Consider the following 25288-nt stretch of genomic DNA (forward strand, 5'->3'; position numbering starts at 1 on the left):
TCCCTAGTAGTGTAAGGGGGAAATTTGAGTCATCAAGATAATTTGTCATGGTAGATCCATGTAGGTCTTAAACCTAGACCTTAACAAGAATTTGGAAAACAGTCCAGTCTTACAATTGGTCCTCATAGGAATCATGTCTGGGTTTAATGCAAAATTTGATATATAACAGACCCGTGAACAAAGATGAAGAATCACAAAAAATTACAAAAAACAGGCAAAGGATAGTTGTTCATTTAGTCCCCTTGGTTCACGACTCTCCATCCTGAATATCCATTCACACTCTCTTTTTAGGATGGTTTTATCTGTGTTGCCTCCTCTAGGGTTAATGTTCACTACCTCAATAATCGTGAACCTGACCTCAGCAAGGGAATTATTGTGGACTAATAGCATGTGCTTAGCCAAAGGGGTGTCTCTCCCGTTCCTGATATCTCCCATGTGCTCGCCTACTCTACGTCTGAATTCCCTCTTCGTCTTCCCTATATAATCCTTAGGGCAAGAGCAAGTGGCTAGATAGATCACTCCAGTGGTCTTACAGTTTGAGAAATTGCGTTGGTAGAAGGTTTTCCCCGTGGCAGCACTACAAAAGAATTTATTGGGTTTCATCCATCTACAAAGGCTACAGTCCCCACACTTGAAGAAACCAATAGGTTTCCTCTCAAGCCAAGTACCCTTCGGTTCAGGCCTCTTGTATTGACTATGTACTAACATGTCTCTAATGGACTTTCCTTTCCTAAATGTGATGTTAGGGCGTTCGCCTATCAGACTTCCAATATCTGGATCTAATCTAAGAATATCCCAGTGTCTTGTAATAATTCTCCTAACTTCTTGATGTTTGTCATCAAATGTACCAATGATTCTGACTATTTCAGATGTATCCCTTTCCGTACGTTTCTGTAGGAGTTTCTGCCTATCCGCTCTTTCAGCAAAGTTTAATGCTGTATCCAAGACATGTGTCGGATATCCCTTTTCCCTGAATCTGTTATACATGTCACCAGCCTGACTAAAAAAGAGATCTTTTCTCGAACAGTTTCTCCTCAGTCTAAGGAACTGGCTTTTAGGGATTCCTCTCTTGAGAGGGACAGGGTGATGACTCTGCCAGTGAAGCAGACTGTTGGTGCTAGTGGGTTTACGATGGATCCTCGTTGAGATATTCCCAAAAGATTCTCTCCTGATTTTAATATCAAGGAAGGCCAGTTCTTGCTTCTCAATTTCAAAGGTGAATCTGAGATTAATAACATTATGGTTAAGCTCATTGACGAACATCTCAAATTGTTGTTTCGATCCCGACCATACCACAAAGACATCATCTATATAGCGATACCACATAGAGATGTGTTGCTGCCACCATTTTGTGTCACCTCCGAACACAATAGTCTCCTCCCACCAGCCCAGGAACAGATTTGCATAGGGGATACTAAGAACATTGACATTTTTGCATCACTAGTTGAGAGAGATCTCAAAAGGATTATGAAAAGAACTAACTGGGATGATGAGGAGAATCTGGCAATAGGGGAACGGGATGCCCTCATGAGTCTAAAGAGAAATGACCATTTGATTATTAAATCATCTGATAAAGGTGGTAACCTTGTGATTATGAATCATCTAGAATATCGCAAGATGTGTCTAAATATTCTGCAGGACGCTTCTACCTATGAGGTCCTGAAGGTAAGTCCAGTATTGGACTATAAGGCAGAACTTAGATCCCTTGTCGATGAGGCCCTCTTGAATAAATTAATTTCCAAAACTGAATCTGACTTCCTTGTACCCAAGTTTCCAATGATGGCGACCTTCTATGCACTTCCAAAAGTACATAAGGGTATAGATCCTCTGAAAGGACGCCCAATTGTCTCAGGGGTGGACTCCCTGATACAAAATTGTGGGATATATGTAGATCAAATTTTGCGTCCATTTGTGACCTCACTTCCCTCATATCTGAGGGATACATCAGACCTATTATTAAAACTGGAAGGTATCCATCTTGAGGAAGGTACTTGGCTGGGTTCTATTGATATAGAAGCATTATACAGTAGTATCCCACACCAGGAAGGGATCAGCAGTGTTGAACATTATCTACAACAAAGGTCAATTGCTTGCAGAAAGCACAATAGCTTTGTATCATCTCTTCTCAATTTCACCCTTACACGCAATGTTTTCACCTTCGACGGTGGGTTTTTTCACCAGCTCAGGGGCACTGCGATGGGGAGCCCCTGCGCCCCGTCGTATGCAAATCTGTTCCTGGGCTGGTGGGAGGAGACTATTGTGTTCGGAGGTGACACAAAATGGTGGCAGCAACACATCTCTATGTGGTATCGCTATATAGATGATGTCTTTGTGGTATGGTCGGGATCGAAACAACAATTTGAGATGTTCGTCAATGAGCTTAACCATAATGTTATTAATCTCAGATTCACCTTTGAAATTGAGAAGCAAGAACTGGCCTTCCTTGATATTAAAATCAGGAGAGAATCTTTTGGGAATATCTCAACGAGGATCCATCGTAAACCCACTAGCACCAACAGTCTGCTTCACTGGCAGAGTCATCACCCTGTCCCTCTCAAGAGAGGAATCCCTAAAAGCCAGTTCCTTAGACTGAGGAGAAACTGTTCGAGAAAAGATCTCTTTTTTAGTCAGGCTGGTGACATGTATAACAGATTCAGGGAAAAGGGATATCCGACACATGTCTTGGATACAGCATTAAACTTTGCTGAAAGAGCGGATAGGCAGAAACTCCTACAGAAACGTACGGAAAGGGATACATCTGAAATAGTCAGAATCATTGGTACATTTGATGATAAACATCAAGAAGTTAGGAGAATTATTACAAGACACTGGGATATTCTTAGATTAGATCCAGATATTGGAAGTCTGATAGGCGAACGCCCTAACATCACATTTAGGAAAGGAAAGTCCATTAGAGACATGTTAGTACATAGTCAATACAAGAGGCCTGAACCGAAGGGTACTTGGCTTGAGAGGAAACCTATTGGTTTCTTCAAGTGTGGGGACTGTAGCCTTTGTAGATGGATGAAACCCAATAAATTCTTTTGTAGTGCTGCCACGGGGAAAACCTTCTACCAACGCAATTTCTCAAACTGTAAGACCACTGGAGTGATCTATCTAGCCACTTGCTCTTGCCCTAAGGATTATATAGGGAAGACGAAGAGGGAATTCAGATGTAGAGTAGGCGAGCACATGGGAGATATCAGGAACGGGAGAGACACCCCTTTGGCTAAGCACATGCTATTAGTCCACAATAATTCCCTTGCTGAGGTCAGGTTCACGATTATTGAGGTAGTGAACATTAACCCTAGAGGAGGCAACACAGATAAAACCATCCTAAAAAGAGAGTGTGAATGGATATTCAGGATGGAGAGTCGTGAACCAAGGGGACTAAATGAACAACTATCCTTTGCCTGTTTTTTGTAATTTTTTGTGATTCTTCATCTTTGTTCACGGGTCTGTTATATATCAAATTTTGCATTAAACCCAGACATGATTCCTATGAGGACCAATTGTAAGACTGGACTGTTTTCCAAATTCTTGTTAAGGTCTAGGTTTAAGACCTACATGGATCTACCATGACAAATTATCTTGATGACTCAAATTTCCCCCTTACACTACTAGGGACTTGATTTCCCGCCTTGAGACCACCCAGATGATTTAGTTAGTTTGAGGTCCGATATTGGCCAATTACAGATTTATGTATTGGCGTAATATACACTAATAAAGCATTTAACGCACCTACAAACAGGGTGTCTTATTTGGCACCATTTTTAAGAGATGAACACGGGCATTAAAATACATGTTTACTCATGAGGATAGTAGTATATATTGCCTCTGCTCTGCTAATAGAAAATATTGCGTTTAATATAGATTTACATAGTGGCCAAATATATATATATATATGAACAGAGGACAGAATGCCCCTACTAACATGATGATTTCCATCATGGATCTACATTGAATGTGTTTGATATCGTAGTATAAACAAAGAAACGAACATGGGTTGTTTGTTATGGTGCCAGCGTTACATATTGCCCCTGCTCTCCTGGTTTGGAGGATCGGGTTCATCTGTTCCCATTGTGCCTCTGTTCGGGATGCTTGCTGCCGGCCTCCATTGAGTGCTATGTACCCGCTACGTATGCGGGCTCTGAATGGCCGATGGGGGACATGCGCAGTAATAAGGATTCATGATGGTGTTGTTTCCTAGTTGGAACCTACCCGGTGGACACTTTTGAGCTACTGATGCAGTGAATGCGCTTTTGAGAGACCGTGGCTCTGCACGGTGAGATCCACCTTTGACCTATCCGGAAGTAATACAAGCAGTTCCGGGCTGCATACACGCAAGCCCCTTTGCTGTGGTATATTGATGAGCGACATGCGTGTTAGGAACTAGGTCACACTGAATATCAATACATGTTCTTATTAACACATACCCACCCCCCGGTACTTTGCGCGTCTATCATCAAACGCAGTTTAATACGGGGGTAGGGTGGGATTGTTTTCTCATCCGTGACAGGGGCGTTACCTAAATCATGACAGGCGCACTTGATGTGAGGAAATGAATGAGACACTCTATAACCAATGGGTGAGTCTCTTTGTTAGTCGGGACATGCGCAGTAGTGTTAAGGGGGTGTGTCCCTTCATAGCGTCCGGAGCTGGCGAACGCTGTGGCGGTAACTATAAAATAAGGGTTATCATGCCAGCACATCTACTATACCACATCAGGACACTATTTTTACTGAGACCGGCCCTCCTGATGAGCCCAGATGGGGCGAAACGCGTTGAGGCGCTTCACGTACATGGCAGAAGGCGTTTGACATGATGAGTATCTGCAGCATTGATCACTGAGTGTTCTGATTATGTATTTATTGGCACTGTATCTCTAGTCAGGTGGCATGTTTATTGTCACTATGCATGCAAATCTTTGGCTATTGAGCGATTGATCATTTGTGGAGTTTGCATTTTTTGTGCCATTTTGATCTAACCTCATATGAATGATATTGGATACTCTATTTGCTGTGGAATTTATCCGATGTATCTGTTGTATCTATGTGACTCATGTCACTGAGATGCCATCACCTTAATGCCAGTACATTAATGTGTTCCTTTGATTTTAATTTTTTTGGGGATTAGGGTCCTCCTTACTATAGTTGATCTCTGTCTAATGATAGGGGCCCCTTTAGTACCGGGGAAGGGATCCCTAGTGGCTGTAGGGTTCATCAGGGTCCATAGGGACAGCCACCGTTGAGCGGGGGCGCCACAACGTTCCCCCTAGGGTGCCAACCTCCGCGGCAAGGAAGGATTGAGCATTAGACGTAAATAGGGACTCCTAGGAACCCCCATTACATGTTTTTTGTATTTGGGGATTAATTGGACACGTTGTTGTTTTGTTCTGTTCACTTTGTGGTGTGACCTTTTGGTCTTTTAATAATAAAGCATCGTTTTAAGACTCATCAGCCTGACCTAGACTGGTCTTCAGGGGAGGTACTCCGCTGGGGCCACCCGTGCCAAGCTCGCTGCCGGACTCCAGTCCATCTTGCGGCCGCTCCTCGGCCACCTCCTGACCTTGCGGGCCTTCCTTCATCCTACAGTTCCTACGCCGATGTCTTCGATAAGACGGAAGCGGAGGTTCTTCCTCCACACCGGTCTTTTGACTGCCCAATTGAGCTAATCCCTGGTTTGACTCCTCCTACGGGCAGAATCTACCCTCTGTCTCCCGCAGAGACCTTAGCCATGTCCGAGTACGTCCGGGAGAACCTCACCAAAGGTTTTATATGGAAGTCCTCTTCGTCCGCGGGAGCCGGGTTTTTCTTCGTCAAGAAAAAGGACGGATCTCTACACCCATGCATTGACTATTGGGGCTTGAATGAGATCACCATCAAGAACAGGTATCCTCTTCCACTTATTCTGGAGCTGTTTGACCGTCTCAGAGGGGCTCGGGTCTTCTCCAAGTTAGACCTTATGGGAGCTTATAATCTGGTCCGTATCCGCGCTGGTGACGAGTGGAAGACGGCTTTCAACACTCGAAATGGCCATTACGAGTACCTGGTCATGCCCTTTGGTCTCTGCAATGCTCCTGTGGTGTTTCAATAGTTCGTCAATGAGATCTTCCAGGACCTCTTGTACTCCTGTGTGGTTGTGTACTTAGATGACATTCTCGTCTTCTCTCCGGATCTCGCATCCCACAGAAAGAGTGTTTGCCTGGTGGTACAGCGTCTTCGGGAGAATCGCCTGTACACCAAGATTGAGAAATGTTTGTTTGAGCAAACCTCTCTGCCGTTTCTGGGATACATAATCTCAGACACTGGATTAAGGATTGATCCCGAGAAACTAACTGCCATTCTCAAATGGCCTCGTCCCGTTGGAGTAAGAGCGATACAACGGTTTCTCGGATTTGCCAATTATTACAGGCAATTCATTTCTCACTTTTCCGCTTTAACCAAACCAATTTCCACCCTCACTCGTAAGGGGACAGTTCCCAATTCTTGGACTACTGAGGCGGAGGAGGCCTTCAAGACCCTAAAACGGGCTTTCTCCGCGGCTCTGGTGTTGCACCGTCCTGAAAGCAACCAACCCTTTGTACTCGAGGTGGACGCTTCTTCAACAGGTGCCGGGGCAGTACTGTCCCAGAGATCCGCCTCTGGTCGTCTGCATCCCTGTGGCTTCTTCTCGAAGGCCTCCTTTCAATCTGAGTGCAACTACTCAATCGGCGACTGTGAGCTGTTGGCCATAAAATTGGCCCTGGAAGAATGGCGTCATCTCCTGGAGGGGGCTGTCCATCCTTTTGTAATCTTCTCTGACCACAAGAACTTGGCCTATCTCCAGTCTGCCCAGAGACTCAATCCTCGTCAGGCCAGATGGTCCTTATTTTTTGCCCGATTTGACTTCGAGCACCGCTTTCGCCCCAGCAACAAGAACACCAAAGCCGACGCCCTATCCAGGGTCTTCCAGCCAATTGAAACAGTGGAGGAACCTTCGCACATTATTGAGCCCACTAAAATCATCACGGTGGCTCCAGTGCACTGGCTTTCTCCACTCCCCGGCAAGACCCTTGTGCCTGAAAATCTCAAGCAAAAGGTCCTTAGGTCCTTCTATGGGGACACTCTTCCAGATTGGCCGGTCATGCCGGAACCAAGAAGACGCTTGCCCTTATCACACGTCACTACTAGTGGCCGATGCTTCACCAAGATGTGCTTGATTTCGTGGCTTGTTATCCCTCCTATGCTAAGAACAAAGTGCTGCGACAACTTCCATGTGGTTTATTGCTCCTGTTGCCTGTCCCTGCGGTTCCTAGTGAACACATAGCCATGGATTTCTTTACCGACCTACCCCGTTCTTCTGGCTGTACAGTCATCCTGGTGGTGGTGGACCGTTTCTCCAAGATGGCCCATTTCATCCCTATGTCCGGCCTCCCCTCGGCTCCTGAGTTGGCCAAAGTTTTTATCCACCAGATCTTCAGACTCCATGGACTACCGCAACGTATTGTGTCTGACCGGGGGGTTCAGTTCACCTCCAAGTTCTGGCGGGCACTTTGTAAGCTCATGAACGTTTCCCTCGACTTCTCCTCTGCCTACCAACCACAGTCCACCGGACAGGTGTAGCGTACCAACCAGACGTTGACTGGGTACCTACGCCATTTCTCCAACGCCCACCAGAACGACTGGGTTGACCTACTTCCCTGGGCAGAATTCGCCTATAACAACCACACTGGCGAGTCCTCGGCCAAGTCTCCGTTTTTTATTGTGTTTGGTAGACATCCTGGTGTTCCCCTTCCGGTAACCCCTGCCTCTGAAGTACGCGCGGCCAAAGTCTTGTCCTCTGAATTTTCCAAGATCTGGGCTGAGACCAACACATCACTCAAGAGGGCCGCTGACCGGATGAAAAATTATGCCGACAAAAATAGATTGGATTCCCCACCGTATCACATTGGGGACAAAGTCTGGCTCTCATCCAAATTTATCCGCTTGAAACTGCCCTCTTACAAGTTGGGTCCACGCTACATCAGTCCGTTTGAAATTCTTGGATGTGTTAATGAAGTCGCCTACAAATTGAGGCTGCCTGCTTCGCTCCGGGTCCCGAACACCTTCCACGTCTCTCACCTGAAGCCTGTGGTACTGAACCGCTTCCACTCCATGTCTGATCCTGTTTCTCAGCCGGTTGGTGCCGATAATATCTTTGAGGTGGAGGACATCATCGCCATGAAAAGGTTAGAGGTAGGACCCTTTTTCTTATTGATTGGAAGGGCTTTGGTCCTGAGGAGAGATCCTGGGAGCCTCGGGAGAATATCAATGCTCCCTGTATCCTCAAGAGATTTTTTGCTAACCTCAGGGGAGGGCAGCTTAGGGGAGGGGGTACTGTCACGCCGCCACTGCATACTCACCCGGCCTCCGCTGCCATGCCGCACAGCCCCCCACCGTCCAACATCCACGGCGGTCTGTTGTGAGCTCATTTTCGGGTTTACCTCTGGCTTCTGGTGAGGGTTATGGAGCTGGCTGTGCTGACAGAGGAGTAGTGAGTTCTCTATCTGGACTCCCTCTGTTGGTGAAGGGAGGTAATGAAGCTGATCTAAATGGCAGAGACCGGCCACCTGAGGAAGAGGACTGCGATTGGACATCAGGAGTTTCTGATTGGATTTAAGGCAGCCGACTCCCTAGTTTCTTGCTGGTGATTTTTCCTGACTGTGGCTCCTGGTTTCCAGTTTGGTTCCTGCCTTCCTAAAGCTAAGTTTTCTCTGCTATTGTTCATATGAGTTTTTGTCTGGTTTACTTAGTTTTTGTGTTCAGCCAGCCCTGGCTGGGACTGGGCTGAATCCCCATTTTGTCTCTGATCAGTTGATCTCTTTTGCTCTGTCTTCAGAATATACCTGAGTGCTGATATAGTGATTTGAAGTCTAGCGACTTCAGGGCCTTTTTCTATCAGACGTGTTGGACATTCTTTTTGGCAGGGTTTTTTGCGTGATTGCAGACAGCAGCTTTTCTTTCCTGTCCTTTCTAGTTAACGAGGGCCCCATCGTTTGCTCAGCCTATCTTTCTACCTGTGAGAAAGTAACTTCAACCTGATGAAGACGGATTCTACGTCGAAACGCGTTGTGGTTTAACCCCATCTCTTGTCTGAGTCTCTTTCCTGCGCTCCTAAGACCGTTTCCATTTTCTCATTGCTCCTATCCTCCATTGGAGGTTTTCGTCTGGAGCTGCGGTGGAGACCTGACATTTTTGTCTGCCCCTGGGTTGCTTCCTAAGCGCTCCTCTATGACCACTTATCACTGACTCTTATCTTTCTACCTGTGTCTGTGTTTTCATCCTGTTTCACCGACAATACATGTTGGGGGCTGTCTATTGCTTTGGGGTCTGCTCTGGGGCAGTTTAGATTTTCCCTTTCTTTCTTTAGGCTTATTTAGTTCTCCGGCCGTGACGAGGCGTCTAGGACCACCGTAGGCACGCTCCACGGCTACTGCTAGTTGTTGTGTTAGGATCAGGGGTCTGCAATCCGCTAGTTACCAACCTCTCGGGTTTTCTGGGCTTAGCTTGCTTTTTGTTTTTTCCTCCTCGGTGACTCATTCATAACAACGGTCCCTTCTGACAGGTCCGCGGCCGACGGCGTCTCTGCATGCAATGCGCATGCACCATAGGCCGCGGCCGCGCCTCCCTCCTGTCAATTATGCTCCGGCAATGCCCTGACCCAGAAGCACCACCGAACCAATGGCAGTCCAAACAGTGGCATATCAGGCCGTCCTCCTTTTAGGGAGGTGCCTGATCGTTGTGTTTGCTAGCACACTAGGTCCTGCTTCCTCGTGTTCCTGCCGCAGTCTCTCAGTCTTGTACTCCGTGGTTCCTGCTATCTACGCTCCAGTCCTGCAGTCCTACTCCAGTCCTGCCTCCCGTGTTCCTGCTCCGTCCTGCTATCTATGTTCCAGTCCTGCCGTCCTACTCCAGTCCTGCCTCCCGTGTTCCTGCTCCGTCCTGCTATCTATGCTCCAGCCCTGCAGTCCTACTCCAATCCTGCCTCTCGTGTTCCTGCTCCGTCTTGCTGTCTAGGCTCCAGTCCCGCAGTCCTACTCCGGTCCTGTCTTCAGTTATCCTGCTCTGTCCCGCTGTCTATGCTCCAGTCCCGCAACCCCACTCTGGTCCTATCTCCTACAGTCTCGTGCTCCTACTCCAGTCCACTTTGAGCCACCCCTCTCGGTACCGGCTATCGTGGTTCCCGAACCCCTGGGCCTGCTCCTAACGATCCCTGTATAGGGGTCGGCTCCACCTGGCAGCTGGCCCGGGGACCATCGGTGCAACAATCCAGAGGGTCCACTCCTGGAGATTTTCCGCACCCGACCAGCCGTGGTAACGGAAGCTGACTACATGAGGTTGGTCTGAGTGCCCGACATCCACAGATGGGGGTTGTGCTCACAGCCCAACACTGTGCGACCCTCCAAAGAAATGCCACCCCACACCATTACTGACCCACTGCCAAACCGGTCATGCTGAAGGATGTTACAGGCAGCAGATCGCGCTCCACGGCATCTCCAGACTCTGTCACGTCTGTCACATATGCTCAGTGTGAACCTCCTTTCATTTGTGAAGGGCACAGGGTGCCAGTGGTGAATTTGCCAATCCTGGTGTTCTCTGGCAAATGCCAAGCGTCCTGCACGGTGTTGGGCTGTGAGCACAACCCCCATCTGTGGGCGTTGGGCACTCAGACCATCCTCATGGAGTCAGTTTCTAACAGTTTGTGCAACCACATGCAGATTTGTGGCCTCCTGGAGGTGATTTTGCAGGGCTATGGCAGTGCTCCTCCTGTTCCTCCTTGCACAAAGGCTGAGGTAGTGGTCCTGCTGCTGGGTTGTTGCTTTCCTACGGCCCCCTCCACATCTCCTGGTGTACTGGCCTGTCTCCTGGTAGCGCCTCTGGACACTACGCTGACAGACACAGCAAACCTTCTTGCCACAGCTCGCATTGATGTGCCATCCTGGATGAGCTGCACTACCTGAGCCATTTGTGTGGGTTGTAGAGTCCGTCTAATGCTACTACGAGTGTGAAAGCATAACCAACATTTAAAAGTGACCAAAACATCAGCCAGAAAGCATTGGTACTGAGATGTGGTCTGTGGTCCCCACCTGCAGAACCACTCCTTTTATTGAGGGTGTCTTGATAATTGCCAATAATTTCCATCTGTTGTCTATTCCATTTGCACAACAGCATGTGAAATTGATTGTCACAGTGTTGCTTCCCAAGTGGACAGTTTGATTTCACAGAAGTTTGATTTACTTGGAGCTAGCAGTGTGTGTATACATATATATATATTATATATATATATATATATATATACTGTGTATATATATATATATATTGCAGAGATAGAGATATATAGAAGAATAGCCGGTAATTCATTTGCTGGCTTCTGTAAAATCACTGCAGGAGCCGGCAGGATAGGAGAGATGGATTACATACAATAAATCCATATAGAATAGGTAGATATACACATGTCAGTGACAAATACAATTAGTATAGTGTGTGTGCAAAATTCTGGACATGTATTTAATTAATAAATGATTATTTCACGGAAAAAATGGTGTGGGGTCTTCCGATAATTAATAGCCAGCAATGGCTATGCAGACAGCTGAGGGCTGAAGTTAATAGCCAAAGAAGGGACCATGGATAGTGGCCCCCCCCGGCTAAAAACATCACCTCTCAGCCGCCCCAGAAAAGGTGCATCTCTAAGTCTTGGGGATCATCAAGATTTTTTCTGTCAAAACTGAGATGAACCTTTATGTTCTTAATGCTCAGCAGGGATTTTCATCTTGGAACGCTGCCATGTCGGCCATTTTTGCCCAGTCTCTTTCTTATGGTGGAGTCATGAACACTGACCTTAACTGAAACAAGTGAGGCCTGCAGTTCTTTGAATGTTGTTGTGGGGTCTTTTGTGACCTCTTGGATGAGTCGTCGCTGCGCCCTTGGGGTATTTTTGGCTGGCTGGCCACTCAAGGTTAACCACTGTTCCATGTTTTGCCATTTGTGGATAATGTCTCTCACGGTGGTTCGCTGGAGTCCCAAAGCTTTCGAAATAGCTTTATAAGCTTTTTCAGACTGATAGATCTCAATTACTTTGTTTCTCATTTGTTTCAGAATTTCTTTGGTTTGTGGCATGATGTCATGCTTTTGAGGAGTTTTTCGTCTACTTCACTTTATCAGGCAGGTCCTATTTAAGTTATTTCGTATAACACATTATATGTGTTAAATATAATATATTAACTGTACTCGAAGAGTTATCAGTGTTATATGGGACTGCAGGTAACATTTAGTACATTATCTGTACTCAGGGTTATCAGTGTATTATTTATGTTATGTAAAGTGGCTGCTGGACACATAGTGGATGGGAGATATGTATCACAGAGGTGCATGTCCTCTGTGATATAAACCTAAAGTAATGCTCAAGTACACATAGTATTAAGAGAGGAGTTAATCAGCCATTTTAGGTCCAACTCTAATTGTGAGCAGCAGAAGAGTTAGGCGGGAAGGCCGTTCGCCATATCTCCAACCCTGGGAGTGGTACACATTGTAGAAGGGGACCTGTTTACCTGACACAGGGTGCTGTGTATGGAGGTTGGTAGACCTCCTGGATTGTGTGGCTTTGAAAAAGGACTAAGAATCTGGACTCTAAGCCAAGCGGGCGAACCTGCACTATTGTATGAACTGTTTACTTTATGTTTTACTTTATGCTGGACAAAGGCAATATTTAAAGTTTTCCTGCAATGTGGTGTATGAGAACTGAAATAAACCAACCGGACTTTAAGTAGAAACTGTTCCTGTGATACCTCAGATTGCTGTCAAGTGAGTAGCATTGGTAAAGCTGTTACACAGAACTGTGGGAAATTCCAACTGCATTAACATCACTGTTATTTGTAATGTTACATAGGACTGCAAGTAACATCTACTACATTATTTGAGCTCAATAGATAATTGTGCCTTAATTGATAGTATATACAGTACTTGTATAGTACACACAATACCTAGGCAAATAGTGCAATACAGTGTCCTGCTACTTAAAATATACATTGCTTAGATAACCGCTGCCTCGGAGTAACCTGTGACTCTGCCCTGTCCTTCAAACTGCACATCCAAGCTCTTTCTACCTCCTGTCACCTCCAGCTCAAAAATATTTCCAGAATCCGTCCTTTCCTCAACCCTCAATTTACTAAAATGCTTGTGCATGCCCTCATCATCTCCCACCTCGACTACTGCAACATCCTTTTCTGTGGTCTCCCTATTAACACCCTTGCACCTCTCCAGTCCATCCTTAACTCTGCCGCCCGACTAATTCATCTCTCTCCTCGCTACTCCTCTGCTTCTCCCCTCTGCAAATCTCTTTACTGGCTCCCATTCCCTCAGCATATCCAGTTCAAATTACTAATACTGACCTACAAGGCCATCTATAACCTGTCTCCCCCATGTGTCTCTGAACTAATCTCCCGATACCTTCCCTCACGTAATCTCCGGTCCTCCCAAGACCTCCTTCTCTCCTCCACACTTATTCGCTCCTCACCCAACCGCCTCCAAGACTTCTCCCGAATAGCCCCTATTCTCTGGAATTCTTTGCCCCAACAAGTCCGACTATCAACCACATTTGGATCCTTCAGACGGAACCTGAAAACCCACCTCTTCAAGAAAGCCTACAGCCTGCGATGACCCCGCTACCTCCTTCTCTCTCACCACTACCTCCTCACCACTACCGGTGATATCACCTCAACTAACACCGGAACTGCTGCAACCCACCAACCTACTGTCTCCTTCCCCACCATTCTGTAGCATGTAAGCCCGAAGGGGCAGGGTCCTCTCCCCTCTGTATCAGTCTGTGATTGTAAGTTTGTTTACTGTAAGTGATATCTGTAATTTGTATGTAACCCCTTCTCATGTACAGCACCATGGAATCAATGGTGCTATATAAATAAATAATAATAATAAAATAATAGTACCCATATAAATCGAGCCTACAGTGCTTGGATTCAGGTATGTAGGGTCCAGATAAATAGTACATAGTGTGCTTAGATCATGCCACATGTGCTTAGATAAACAGGAAAACAAAAAGCACTGATAGCAATACACAAAGGGACCAGAAAGGGCCATACAGCTCAGATAACAGTGCCAGGCACATGCACTCAGGAGGTATGCTCCGGACTTTGGCCGCTGTCAAAATCTATGCCTAGCCATCCATCCAACTCAGGGACTCATTACTGCACATTATATGTTGCTTTGCAGTGGCCGCTATGTAGGAAAGCGCAGTTTGCTGCAATTTCCTCTGCAATTAGACCGGCAGATAAACGCCGAAAGAAGACACTTTTGTCGTCCTTAATAAATGGGGGCCTATGGGCATGTTGCAAGAAATTTCAAGAAATCCCATGCCCACTATGCGTGCAACGGTGCCCGCGACTTCCCTGCGGAGACGGACAGGCGGCGCGTCTTTCCAGACCGCAGCATGTCTATTTATCTTGCAGAGACTCTAGTATCCACAAGAGAAATATCACCCGTACAATGTATAGGACAGGGTGATTCCGCACGGTTCAATGATCACATGCGGATTCACCTGCGTTCAAAATCCGGCAGCGCATATGCGCTGCGTCCAAAGCTCTGCCGATTCCTGACCATGGGCACATACCCTGACAATTTTGGTTCTGTTTGTTCATGTGGCCAGTAGTTATTTCCACTTTTGGACCAGTTTTGGAGAACTCATTGGAATGGGAACATAAGTCATAAAACATTTTCTCTTCTCCTCCTTTCCAGCTTTTATCCGTCTTTTTTTAAGCCAGAACAAATAGCGCAATCCGCACAACTATTTTTGGCCGGGCAACCCCCCCCCCCATGAATAACCAGATATTAAGCAGATTTTTTCTTTTTAATATTGAAGTCTACTGAAAATGGATCATCCAATAATGGATCCATTTTTTTGCACTGCCCAGAACATTAAAGGTGATCAGAGACACTACTGGGTCCATTACAAATGGATAATAACTGGAGTGGACATGTGAACAGTGCCTAAAGTTGTAGATGTCCGGTTACATAGTGATTACAGTGTGTGCAATAGAACGTAATGATGTGTTTCTTTTTAAGCTCACGGCAGATGATAATTCCTGACCTTCTGTGTATGGTCAGTCCAAGACACGGGACCTATCAAGTCACCAGTCACTGTCCAGGATGCCCACATTACCTGGGGTGCCGGAGCAAACTGGAGATGCCCAGCACTCCTCCCCTCCTCCATCCTCCTCATCCTCGGTGAAGGTGAGTGTCCTATATCTACAAAGTACATTTAAGTCCGCCATTCACATTAGACCAATGTCAGCTGATTCTGCAATTGTGCAGTTGATCGTCGGGGGAGTTAAGGATCCACCAGGTTTGATTTCAGACTGACCAATCCTTTCGTGTTCCTGGAGACAAGCCGCCATCAAGATGGCTCTCTCACAGAGAACACAAAAATACTCACTCGAACGAGCGCTCCTGTGTATGGGATAACTCGATGAGAGAGCCGCCAGCCAAATGACTGATCAACAGCCATCTCACGTCTATGGTGGGCTTTAGGATCCATGACGCTGAGATCTAAAGACCCCCGTCTGGCAACAGATGGCCCCAATCTATGTCAGGTCTACAGATAGCACTTGAAACAAAAATATTTAATTTTTTTCACTTTTTGGAAAAAAAAATAAATTTATTGCCTTCCGGGAGCCATAACTTTTTGTTTTTCTGTCTGCAAGGCAGAATGTTAACTGGTTTTTTGAGTGACGAGTTATGAATTGTAAATTATACTTTTCACTTTACCATATAATGGTCATGGAAAATGAGATGCAGGGTGGAATTGGAAAAAAAAGCAAAAAAAAAAAAAAAAATATTTGTTGGAGTTTATTTTTATGACATTCACGATAAGGTAAATATGATGTGTTACTTTTTGTTCATAGCGATACTAAACTTTGTTACTTTTTTAATTAAACCTAAAAAAAAAATCTACTAAAAAAAGTAAAAAAAAAATATTTTGTTTTATTAATGTTGCTGCCATAATCTAGGAGCCATAACTTTTTTTCTGAATTTTGTTTTTTATGTTTTTTTTGTGAGATAAGCTGTTGTTCTTGAGACAATTTTGGAAAACATACCATTTTGTAACTACTTCTTATTCCATTTTTTTGGGTTGCAGGAAATGACCAAAATATCATGATTGTCATTTGATTTTTTCTATTAGTTTTGACACAGAATTTGTTCATTGTTTTATTTACTTACTAAGGAAAAGGAGGGGTGATGTGAACATTTATGTGTCTGATTTTTTTAAAAAAAATTTAAGTTTTTTTTTCACGTTTTTTTTTTATCAGTTCTCCTAGACTTGAACCTGCAATAGCTTGTTTGCTTGTACAATCCGCTGCAATACTGCAGTATCACAAAATTAATTATCTCCTCTAAGCCCAGCCACAGTAGACCCAGAGCTACAATGGCAACACCACCTATATCCAACCACTTTGGGGTGGACACCACATTGGTGTAGCCTATTTAGGCGCACAAGGACCCAAGGAGTATCTCTAAGGCCGGCCTCACACGTCCAGATAATTCTGGTACCGGAAAAACGCGTCCGTGTGGATACGTGGCAACCGTGAGCCGCATCAGGACCACACGGACGTCGCCGGGAAGAAGTGCTACAGTAAGCGCTGTTCCCGGCGGCTGGTTCTGACCGCGGCTATCATTCTTCTCTCCTGCTCTGCCGGCAACAGCGAGCAGGAGAGAAAGAATGAATGAAAACCCAATGGGTCCCCCTCAGTTTATGAACCAACCGGACGAAACTTACAGCTGGGGGCTGCATCCCTCAGCTGTCAGCTTCATCAAGGTTGGTTCCCACGCTGTTTTTTTAATTATTTAAATAAATAATTATAAAAACCGGCGTGGGGTCCCCCCTATTTTTGACAGCCAACCTAACTAAAGCTGAGGGCTGATATTCTCAGGCTGGTAAGGGGCCATTGATCTTAGCACCGCACAACATAAAAACAATAGCCCCCAGCTTCCCAATAGCTTTGCCTCATTCTTCCCACTTGCCCTGTAGTGGTGACAAGTGGGATATTAAGGGGTTAATGCCACCTTTCTATTTTAAGGTGACATTAAGCCCGGATTAGTAATGGAGAGGTCAATAAGACACCTATCCATTACTAATCCTATAGTAAATAAAGGGTTAAATAAACACTCACACAATAAGAATAAAGTATTTTAATGAAAGAAGACAGCCCACACATTTTTAAATCTTTATTACACTGCTAATTCCTTTGTGACTCCCTCAATCTCCTGTAAAAAAGGTGAAAATAATAAAGCAACAATATTGTCATGGGGTCCTTCTCCGATACCACACAATCAACAGAGCGAGGGAAGGGTGAACAATCCCAAGACCTTTATTACAGGCAAAATTAGAAGGTCCATAAACAATCCACCACACTGAGGATACAATAGTCCAGAACAAGAATGTAGTCCAGTAACAGGATAAAATGTCCAGGGAGACGAGATTCCAAAACTAACACCAGAGGATAAAAATGGGTCCTTCTCCCTGAAGTGCAGTCTTTACACGATCCACTCCAAACTGACTGACTTGCCCAGCTCCTGTTCTCCCCACCCCCTTCCTTGTGTCCAGGGGTAATCAAACAGGTTGGGGCGGTTTCCAGGCCTCCCAGAGGAAAACAAAGGAGCCTTGGGGATTAATGCACTACAGGGGGTCATCAAGAGACAGACACAGTCAGGCTGTAGACCCACAGGGCATCAAGAAAAACACTATGAAAACAAGTGAAATAGAAATATACACAAAATGACATCCACATAGCATATCACACCATCACACACTGCTAATTCCTTTGCGACTCCCTCAATCTCCTGTAAAAAAGGTGAAAATAATAAAGCAACAATATACATTACCTGTCCGGCGCTTAGTCACGTCCCACAGCGTAAATCCATCTCAGGGGTTAATCAGTTTACAGGCGGAGCGCTGCTAACACAGCCGCTCCCGACTGTAAACGACTGGGGAATGAATGGAAGCAGAGCCAGACTCAGTGATGAGCCATGACGTCACCGCTAGTTACTGAGCATGTGTCGGCTGCTCCATTCATTCTACAGTCGGGAGCTAGCAAAACTCATCCCCATGCAATCCTATGGGATTCCGCAGTTTCTGTGCCAATGCTGCGGATTTTTCCGCTGTGGAATTGCATTGTGGAAAAATCCGCAGCATGTCCATCAATTTTGCGGAATCGCGGCGATTCCGCCACCATAGGATTGCATTGAAATTATGACTATGCCCACCATGCGTAAAGTCAGCGTTTCATGTGCGGATAGTACCCAGGGTCTGGAGGAGAGGAGACTCTCCTCCATGCCAATGGGTACCATATCTCTGTTAAAAATAGAATTTAAAATAAAAAATAGGGATATACTTACCCTCTGTCAGCCCCCGGAGTCCTCCCAGTCCACAGCGGTGCTTCCCAGGTGTGCTTTGCGACAAAATGACCTTTGTGACGTCGCCTGACTGCTACGTCATCAGAGGTCTTTCTCGCAAAGCACGCCTGGGAACGGAACTTGTCGGCAGCGCCGCTGAGGAGATCGGGGGCCGACAGAAGGTGAGTATATGCATATTTATTATTTTCTTATTATTTTTAGCATTTTATCTTTTACTAGTGATGCTGCATAGACAGCATCGATAGTAAAAAGGTGGTCACACTTGTTAAGCGCTATGCTTGACAAGTGTGACCAACCTGTCAATCACTTTTCCAAGCAATGCTTCAAATCGCTTGGAAAAGCGCTTGAATTCTGCAAGCTAAAAAAGCTTACATAACGCGTGTATTTTGCGGGAAAACGCATGCGACTTCCGCATGCGTTTTACCCGCAGCGGGAAGTTGCGGAAATGCGCAACGTGGGCAAATCTATATTTGTAACGGTAATCTATGTTTGTAACGGTAAGCTGCGCCTGCTGCTGACGGCCGCGACCAATCAGCGGCAGGCACAGTCGGGCGCAGCGTTCAATCGGGCATAGCGCATCTGTAAAAAATAGAATTAAAATAAAAAAAGGTTATACTCCCCTTCTGACGGCGTCCGATCTCCTTTCCATGCGCCCGGCCTCGCAGTCCCAGTAATGCCTTGCGCCTTAGGCCGGAGATGACGTCACACTTGCGAGAGCGCAACGTCATCAGCGGTGTTTCGCGCAAGGCATTACCGGGACCGCGAGGCCGGGCACGTGGAAAGAAAATCGCGGGCCGTTGGAAGGTGAGAATATAACTATTTATTTTAACAGAGACCATGCATGCCAGGAAAGGGGGGTGACGGGACCAAGCATACCAGGAAAGGGGGGTGAGGGTGACCATGCATACCAGCAATGGGGGGTGAGGGGGACCATGCATATCAGGAGAGGGGGGTGAGGGTGACCATGCATACCAGGATAGGGCGGGTGAGGGTGAGCATGTATACCAGGATAGGGGGGAAAGGGTGACCATGTATACCAGGAAAGGGAGGCGAGGGGACCATGCATACCAGGAAAGGGGGGTGAGGGGGACCATGCATATCAGGAGAGGGGGGTGAGGGTGACCATGCATACCAGGATAGGGGGGGTGAGGGTGAGCATGTATACCAGGATAGGGGGTAAGGGTGACCATGCATACCAGGAAAGGGAGGCGAGGGGACCATGCATACCAGGAAAGAGGGGTGACGGGACCATGCATATCAGGAAAGGGGGGTGAGGAGAACCATGCATACCAGGAAAGGGGGGTGAGGGGACCATGCTTACCAGGAAAGAGGGGTGAGAGGACCATGCATTCCAGGATTGGGGGGGGGTGAGTGGACCATACATTCCAGGATTGGAGGGTGAGGGGACCATGCTTACCAGGATTGGGGGGAGAGGGGTACCATGCATCTCAGGATTGGGGGGTGAGGGGACCATGCATACCAGGATAGGGGGGTGAGGGGACCATGAATACCAGGATAGGGGGGAGGGGTACCATGCATACCAGGATTGGGGGGTGAGGGGACCATGCATATCAGGATTGGGGGGTGAGGGGACCATGCATACCAGGATTGGGGGGTGAGGGGTACCATGCATACCAGGATAGGGGGTGAGGGTGACCATGCCTACCAGGATAGGGGGGGTGAGGGTGTCCATGTATACCAGGATAGGGGGGGTGAGGGTGACCATGTATACCAGGAAAGGGAGGCGAGAGGACCATGCATACCAGGAAAGGGGGGTGACGGGACGATGCATACCAGGAAAGGGGGGTGAGGAGGACCATGCTTACCAGGATTGGAGGGTGAGGGGACCATGCGTACCAGGAAAGGGGGGTGACGGGACGATGCATACCAGGAAAGGGGGGTGAGGAGGACCATGCTTACCAGAATTGGGGGGTGAGGGGACCATGCATATCAGGATTGGGGGGTGAGGGGACCATGCATATCAGGATTGGGGGGGGGTGCATTATAGCATTATTATTAAAACTTCATAAATAAACTACATACATATTCTAGAATACCCGATGCGTTAGAATCGGGCCACCATCTAGTAGCCTTATAATTGTACTTCAGTAACCAGAGAAACCTCCGACTAAACGATCAAAGATCAACAAGGCAGCAAAGTTTGCGAAAATCAGAATTTATGTCAGTCTGAAAACTTTTGGCAATGACAGCATAAAGTCTGATGGCAGGATTCTCCGCTGCCGCCTGCTGTGATGAATTGCTCTACTGTATCTACTATTTTCAGCAGTTTGTTCCCTTGAGAGATTTAAAGTGTTTTTTTTTGTAGAAATTTTGCAGCTAATAATAGAACTAAGCTGAAATTCTCAGAAATGGTTTCAAAATGTTTTATAAGCAGCAACTAAATCCAGTGACATGATCACAGTAATTATACGCTGGCAAGATTCCCGTTATCTACTTCACAAAACAAAACATCCGCAACACTCCCCCGTATACAGCACCGAGAATACAGGCAATCTCTACTACCTTTCCCATCATCAAGAACAGGAGAAGTGGTACTGTGCACAGAATAATCCAGATACTGAGAATTACACCCAGAATACAGGGCAGGAGGAGTGGTACTGTGCAGTGTATATATACAGGACAGGAGGAGTGGTACTGTGCAGTGTATATACAGGAGGAGAAGTACTGTGCAGTGTATATATACAGGACAGGAGGAGTGGTACTGTGCAGTGTATATATACAGGACAGGAGGAGTGGTACTGTGCAGTGTATATACAGGAGGAGAAGTACTGTGCAGTGTATATATACAGGACAGGAGGAGTGGTACTGTGCAGTGTATATATACAGGACAGGAGGAGTGGTACTGTGCAGTGTATATATACAGGACAGGAGGAGTGGTGCTGTGCAGTGTATATATACAGGAGGAGAAGTACTGTGCAGTGTATATATACAGGACAGGAGGAGTGGTACTGTGCAGTGTATATATACAGGACAGGAGGAGTAGTACTGTGCAGTGTATATATACAGGACAGGAGGAGTGGTACTGTGCAGTGTATACAGGAGGAGTGGTACTGTGCAGTGTATATATACAGGGAAGGAGGAGTGGTACTGTGCAGTGTATATATACAGGGCAGGAGGAGTGGTACTGTGCAGTGTATATATACAGGACAGGAGGAGTGGTACTGTGCAGTGTATATATACAGGACAGGAGGAGTGGTACTGTGCAGTGTATATACAGGAGGAGAAGTACTGTGCAGTGTATATATACAGGACAGGAGGAGTGGTACTGTGCAGTGTATATATACAGGACAGGAGGAGTGGTACTGTGCAGTGTATATACAGGAGGAGAAGTACTGTGCAGTGTATATATACAGGACAGGAGGAGTGGTACTGTGCAGTGTATATATACAGGACAGGAGGAGTGGTACTGTGCAGTGTATATATACAGGACAGGAGGAGTGGTGCTGTGCAGTGTATATATACAGGAGGAGAAGTACTGTGCAGTGTATATATACAGGACAGGAGGAGTGGTACTGTGCAGTGTATATATACAGGACAGGAGGAGTAGTACTGTGCAGTGTATATATACAGGACAGGAGGAGTGGTACTGTGCAGTGTATACAGGAGGAGTGGTACTGTGCAGTGTATATATACAGGGAAGGAGGAGTGGTACTGTGCAGTGTATATATACAGGGCAGGAGGAGTGGTACTGTGCAGTGTATATATACAGGACAGGAGGAGTGGTACTGTGCAGTGTATATATACAGGACAGGAGGAGTAGTACTGTGCAGTGTATATATACAGGACAGGAGGAGTGGTACTGTGCAGTGTATACAGGAGGAGTGGTACTGTGCAGTGTATATATACAGGGAAGGAGGAGTGGTACTGTGCAGTGTATATATACAGGGCAGGAGGAGTGGTACTGTGCAGTGTATATATACAGGACAGGAGGAGTGGTACTGTGCAGTGTATATATACAGGACAGGAGGAGTGGTGCTGTACAGTGTATATATACAGGACAGGAGGAGTGGTGCTGTTCAGTGTATATATACAGGACAGGAGGAGTGGTGCTGTGCAGTGTATATATACAGGACAGGAGGACTGGTACTGTGCAGTGTATATGTACAGGGCAGGAGGAGTGGTGCTGTTCAGTGTATATATACAGGACAGGAGGAGTGGTGCTGTGCAGTGTATATATACAGGACAGGAGGAGTGGTACTGTGCAGTGTATATATACAGGACAGGAGGAGTGGTGCTGTTCAGTGTATATATACAGGACAGGAGGAGTGGTACTGTGCAGTGTATATATACAGGGCAGGAGGAGTGGTACTGTTCAGTGTATATATACAGGACAGGAGGAGTGGTGCTGTGCAGTGTATATGTACAGGAGGAGTGGTACTGTGCAGTGTATATATACAGGACAGGAGGAGTGGTGCTGTGCAGTGTATATATACAGGACAGGAGGAGTGGTGCTGTGCAGTGTATATATACAGGACAGGAGGAGTGGTACTGTGCAGTGTATATATACAGGAGGAGTGGTACTGTGCAGTGTATATATACAGGACAGGAGGAGTGGTACTGTGCAGTGTATATATACAGGACAGGAGGAGTGGTGCTGTGCAGTGTATATATACAGGACAGGAGGAGTGGTACTGTTCAGTGTATATATACAGGACAGGAGGAGTGGTGCTGTGCAGTGTATATGTACAGGAGGAGTGGTACTGTGCGGTGTATATATGCAGGACAGGAGGAGTGGTACTGTACAGTGTACATATACAGGAGGAGCAGTACTGTGCAGTGTATATATACAGGACAGGAGGAGTGGTACTGTGCAGTATATATACAGGACAGGAGGAGTGGTGCTGTGCAGTGTATATATACAGGGCAGGAGGAGTGGTGCTGTTCAGTGTATATATACAGGACAGGAGGAGTGGTACTGTGCAGTGTATATATACAGGACAGGAGGAGTGGTGCTGTGCAGTGTATATGTACAGGACAGGAGGAGTGGTACTGTGCAGTGTATATATACAGGACAGGAGGAGTGGTACTGTACAGTGTATATATACAGGACAGGAGGAGTGGTACTGTGCAGTGTATATATACAGGACAGGAGGAGTGGTACTGTGCAGTGTATATATACAGGAGGAGTGGTACTGTGCAGTGTATATATACACAGGGCAGGAGGAGTGGTGCTGTGCAGTGTAAATATACAGGACAGGAGGAGTGGTACTGTGCAGTGTATATATACAGGACAGGAGGAGTGGTACTGTACAGTGTATATATACAGGACAGGAGGAGTGGTACTGTGCAGTGTATATATACAGGACAGGAGGAGTGGTGCTGTTCAGTGTATATATACAGGACAGGAGGAGTGGTGCTGTTCAGTGTATATATACAGGACAGGAGGAGTGGTACTGTGCAGTGTATATATACAGGGCAGGAGGAGTGGTACTGTTCAGTGTATATATACAGGACAGGAGGAGTGGTGCTGTGCAGTGTATATGTACAGGAGGAGTGGTACTGTGCGGTGTATATATGCAGGACAGGAGGAGTGGTACTGTACAGTGTACATATACAGGAGGAGCAGTACTGTGCAGTGTATATATACAGGACAGGAGGAGTGGTACTGTGCAGTATATATACAGGACAGGAGGAGTGGTGCTGTGCAGTGTATATATACAGGGCAGGAGGAGTGGTGCTGTTCAGTGTATATATACAGGACAGGAGGAGTGGTACTGTGCAGTGTATATATACAGGACAGGAGGAGTGGTGCTGTGCAGTGTATATGTACAGGACAGGAGGAGTGGTACTGTGCAGTGTATATATACAGGACAGGAGGAGTGGTACTGTACAGTGTATATATACAGGACAGGAGGAGTGGTACTGTGCAGTGTATATATACAGGACAGGAGGAGTGGTACTGTGCAGTGTATATATACAGGAGGAGTGGTACTGTGCAGTGTATATATACACAGGGCAGGAGGAGTGGTGCTGTGCAGTGTAAATATACAGGACAGGAGGAGTGGTACTGTGCAGTGTATATATACAGGACAGGAGGAGTGGTACTGTACAGTGTATATATACAGGACAGGAGGAGTGGTACTGTGCAGTGTATATATACAGGACAGGAGGAGTGGTACTGTGCAGTGTATATATACACAGGGCAGGAGGAGTGGTGCTGTGCAGTGTAAATATACAGGACAGGAGGAGTGGTACTGTGCAGTGTATATATACAGGACGGGAAGAGTGGTACTGTGCAGTGTATATATACAGGACAGGAGGAGTGGTACTGTGCAGTGTATATATACAGGACAGGAGGAGTGGTACTGTGCAGTGTATATATACAGGAGGAGCGGTACTGTGCAGTGTATATATACAGGAGGAGCAGTACTGTGCAGTGTATATATACAGGACAGGAGGAGTGGTACTGTGCAGTGTATATATACAGGGCAGGAGGAGTGGTGCTGTTCAGTGTATATGTACAGGACAGGAGGAGTGGTACTGTGCAGTGTATATATACAGGGCAGGAGGAGTGGTACTGTGCAGTGTATATATACAGGACAGGAGGAGTGGTACTGTGCAGTGTATATATACAGGACAGGAGGAGTGGTGCTGTGCAGTGTATATATACAGGACAGGAGGAGTGGTACTGTGCAGTGTATATATACAGGACAGGAGGAGTGGTACTGTGCAGTGTATATATACAGGACAGGAGGAGTGGTACTGTGCAGTGTATATATACAGGAGGAGCGGTACTGTGCAGTGTATATATACAGGAGTAGCAGTACTGTGCAGTATATATACAGGACAGGAGGAGTGTTTCTGTGCAGTGTATATATACAGGG

The 25288-nt window shown here is 46.3% G+C and overlaps 1 protein-coding gene across 2 annotated transcripts in view; it reads left to right on the forward strand.

Annotated features, from left to right (window-relative positions):
• The window catches only part of IRAG1 (inositol 1,4,5-triphosphate receptor associated 1), a 204183-nt gene that overhangs the window by 107069 nt on the left and 71826 nt on the right, over positions 1 to 25288 (forward strand). The window contains exon 2 of one of the 2 annotated variants that reach the window (XM_073578388.1): positions 15096 to 15263. In XM_073578388.1, coding sequence (XP_073434489.1) covers positions 15180 to 15263 — 84 coding nt within the window. In that variant the 5' untranslated portion in view covers positions 15096 to 15179. Of the gene's footprint in view, positions 1 to 14885; positions 15264 to 25288 lie in introns of those variants that run through there. The other variant, XM_073578389.1, reaches the window with a different exon arrangement.

The sequence above is a fragment of the Dendrobates tinctorius genome, unplaced genomic scaffold (assembly GCF_039654945.1).
Source record: "Dendrobates tinctorius isolate UK_male_01 unplaced genomic scaffold, ASM3965494v1 ptg000059l, whole genome shotgun sequence".
NCBI classification, from domain to species: domain Eukaryota; kingdom Metazoa; phylum Chordata; class Amphibia; order Anura; family Dendrobatidae; genus Dendrobates; species Dendrobates tinctorius.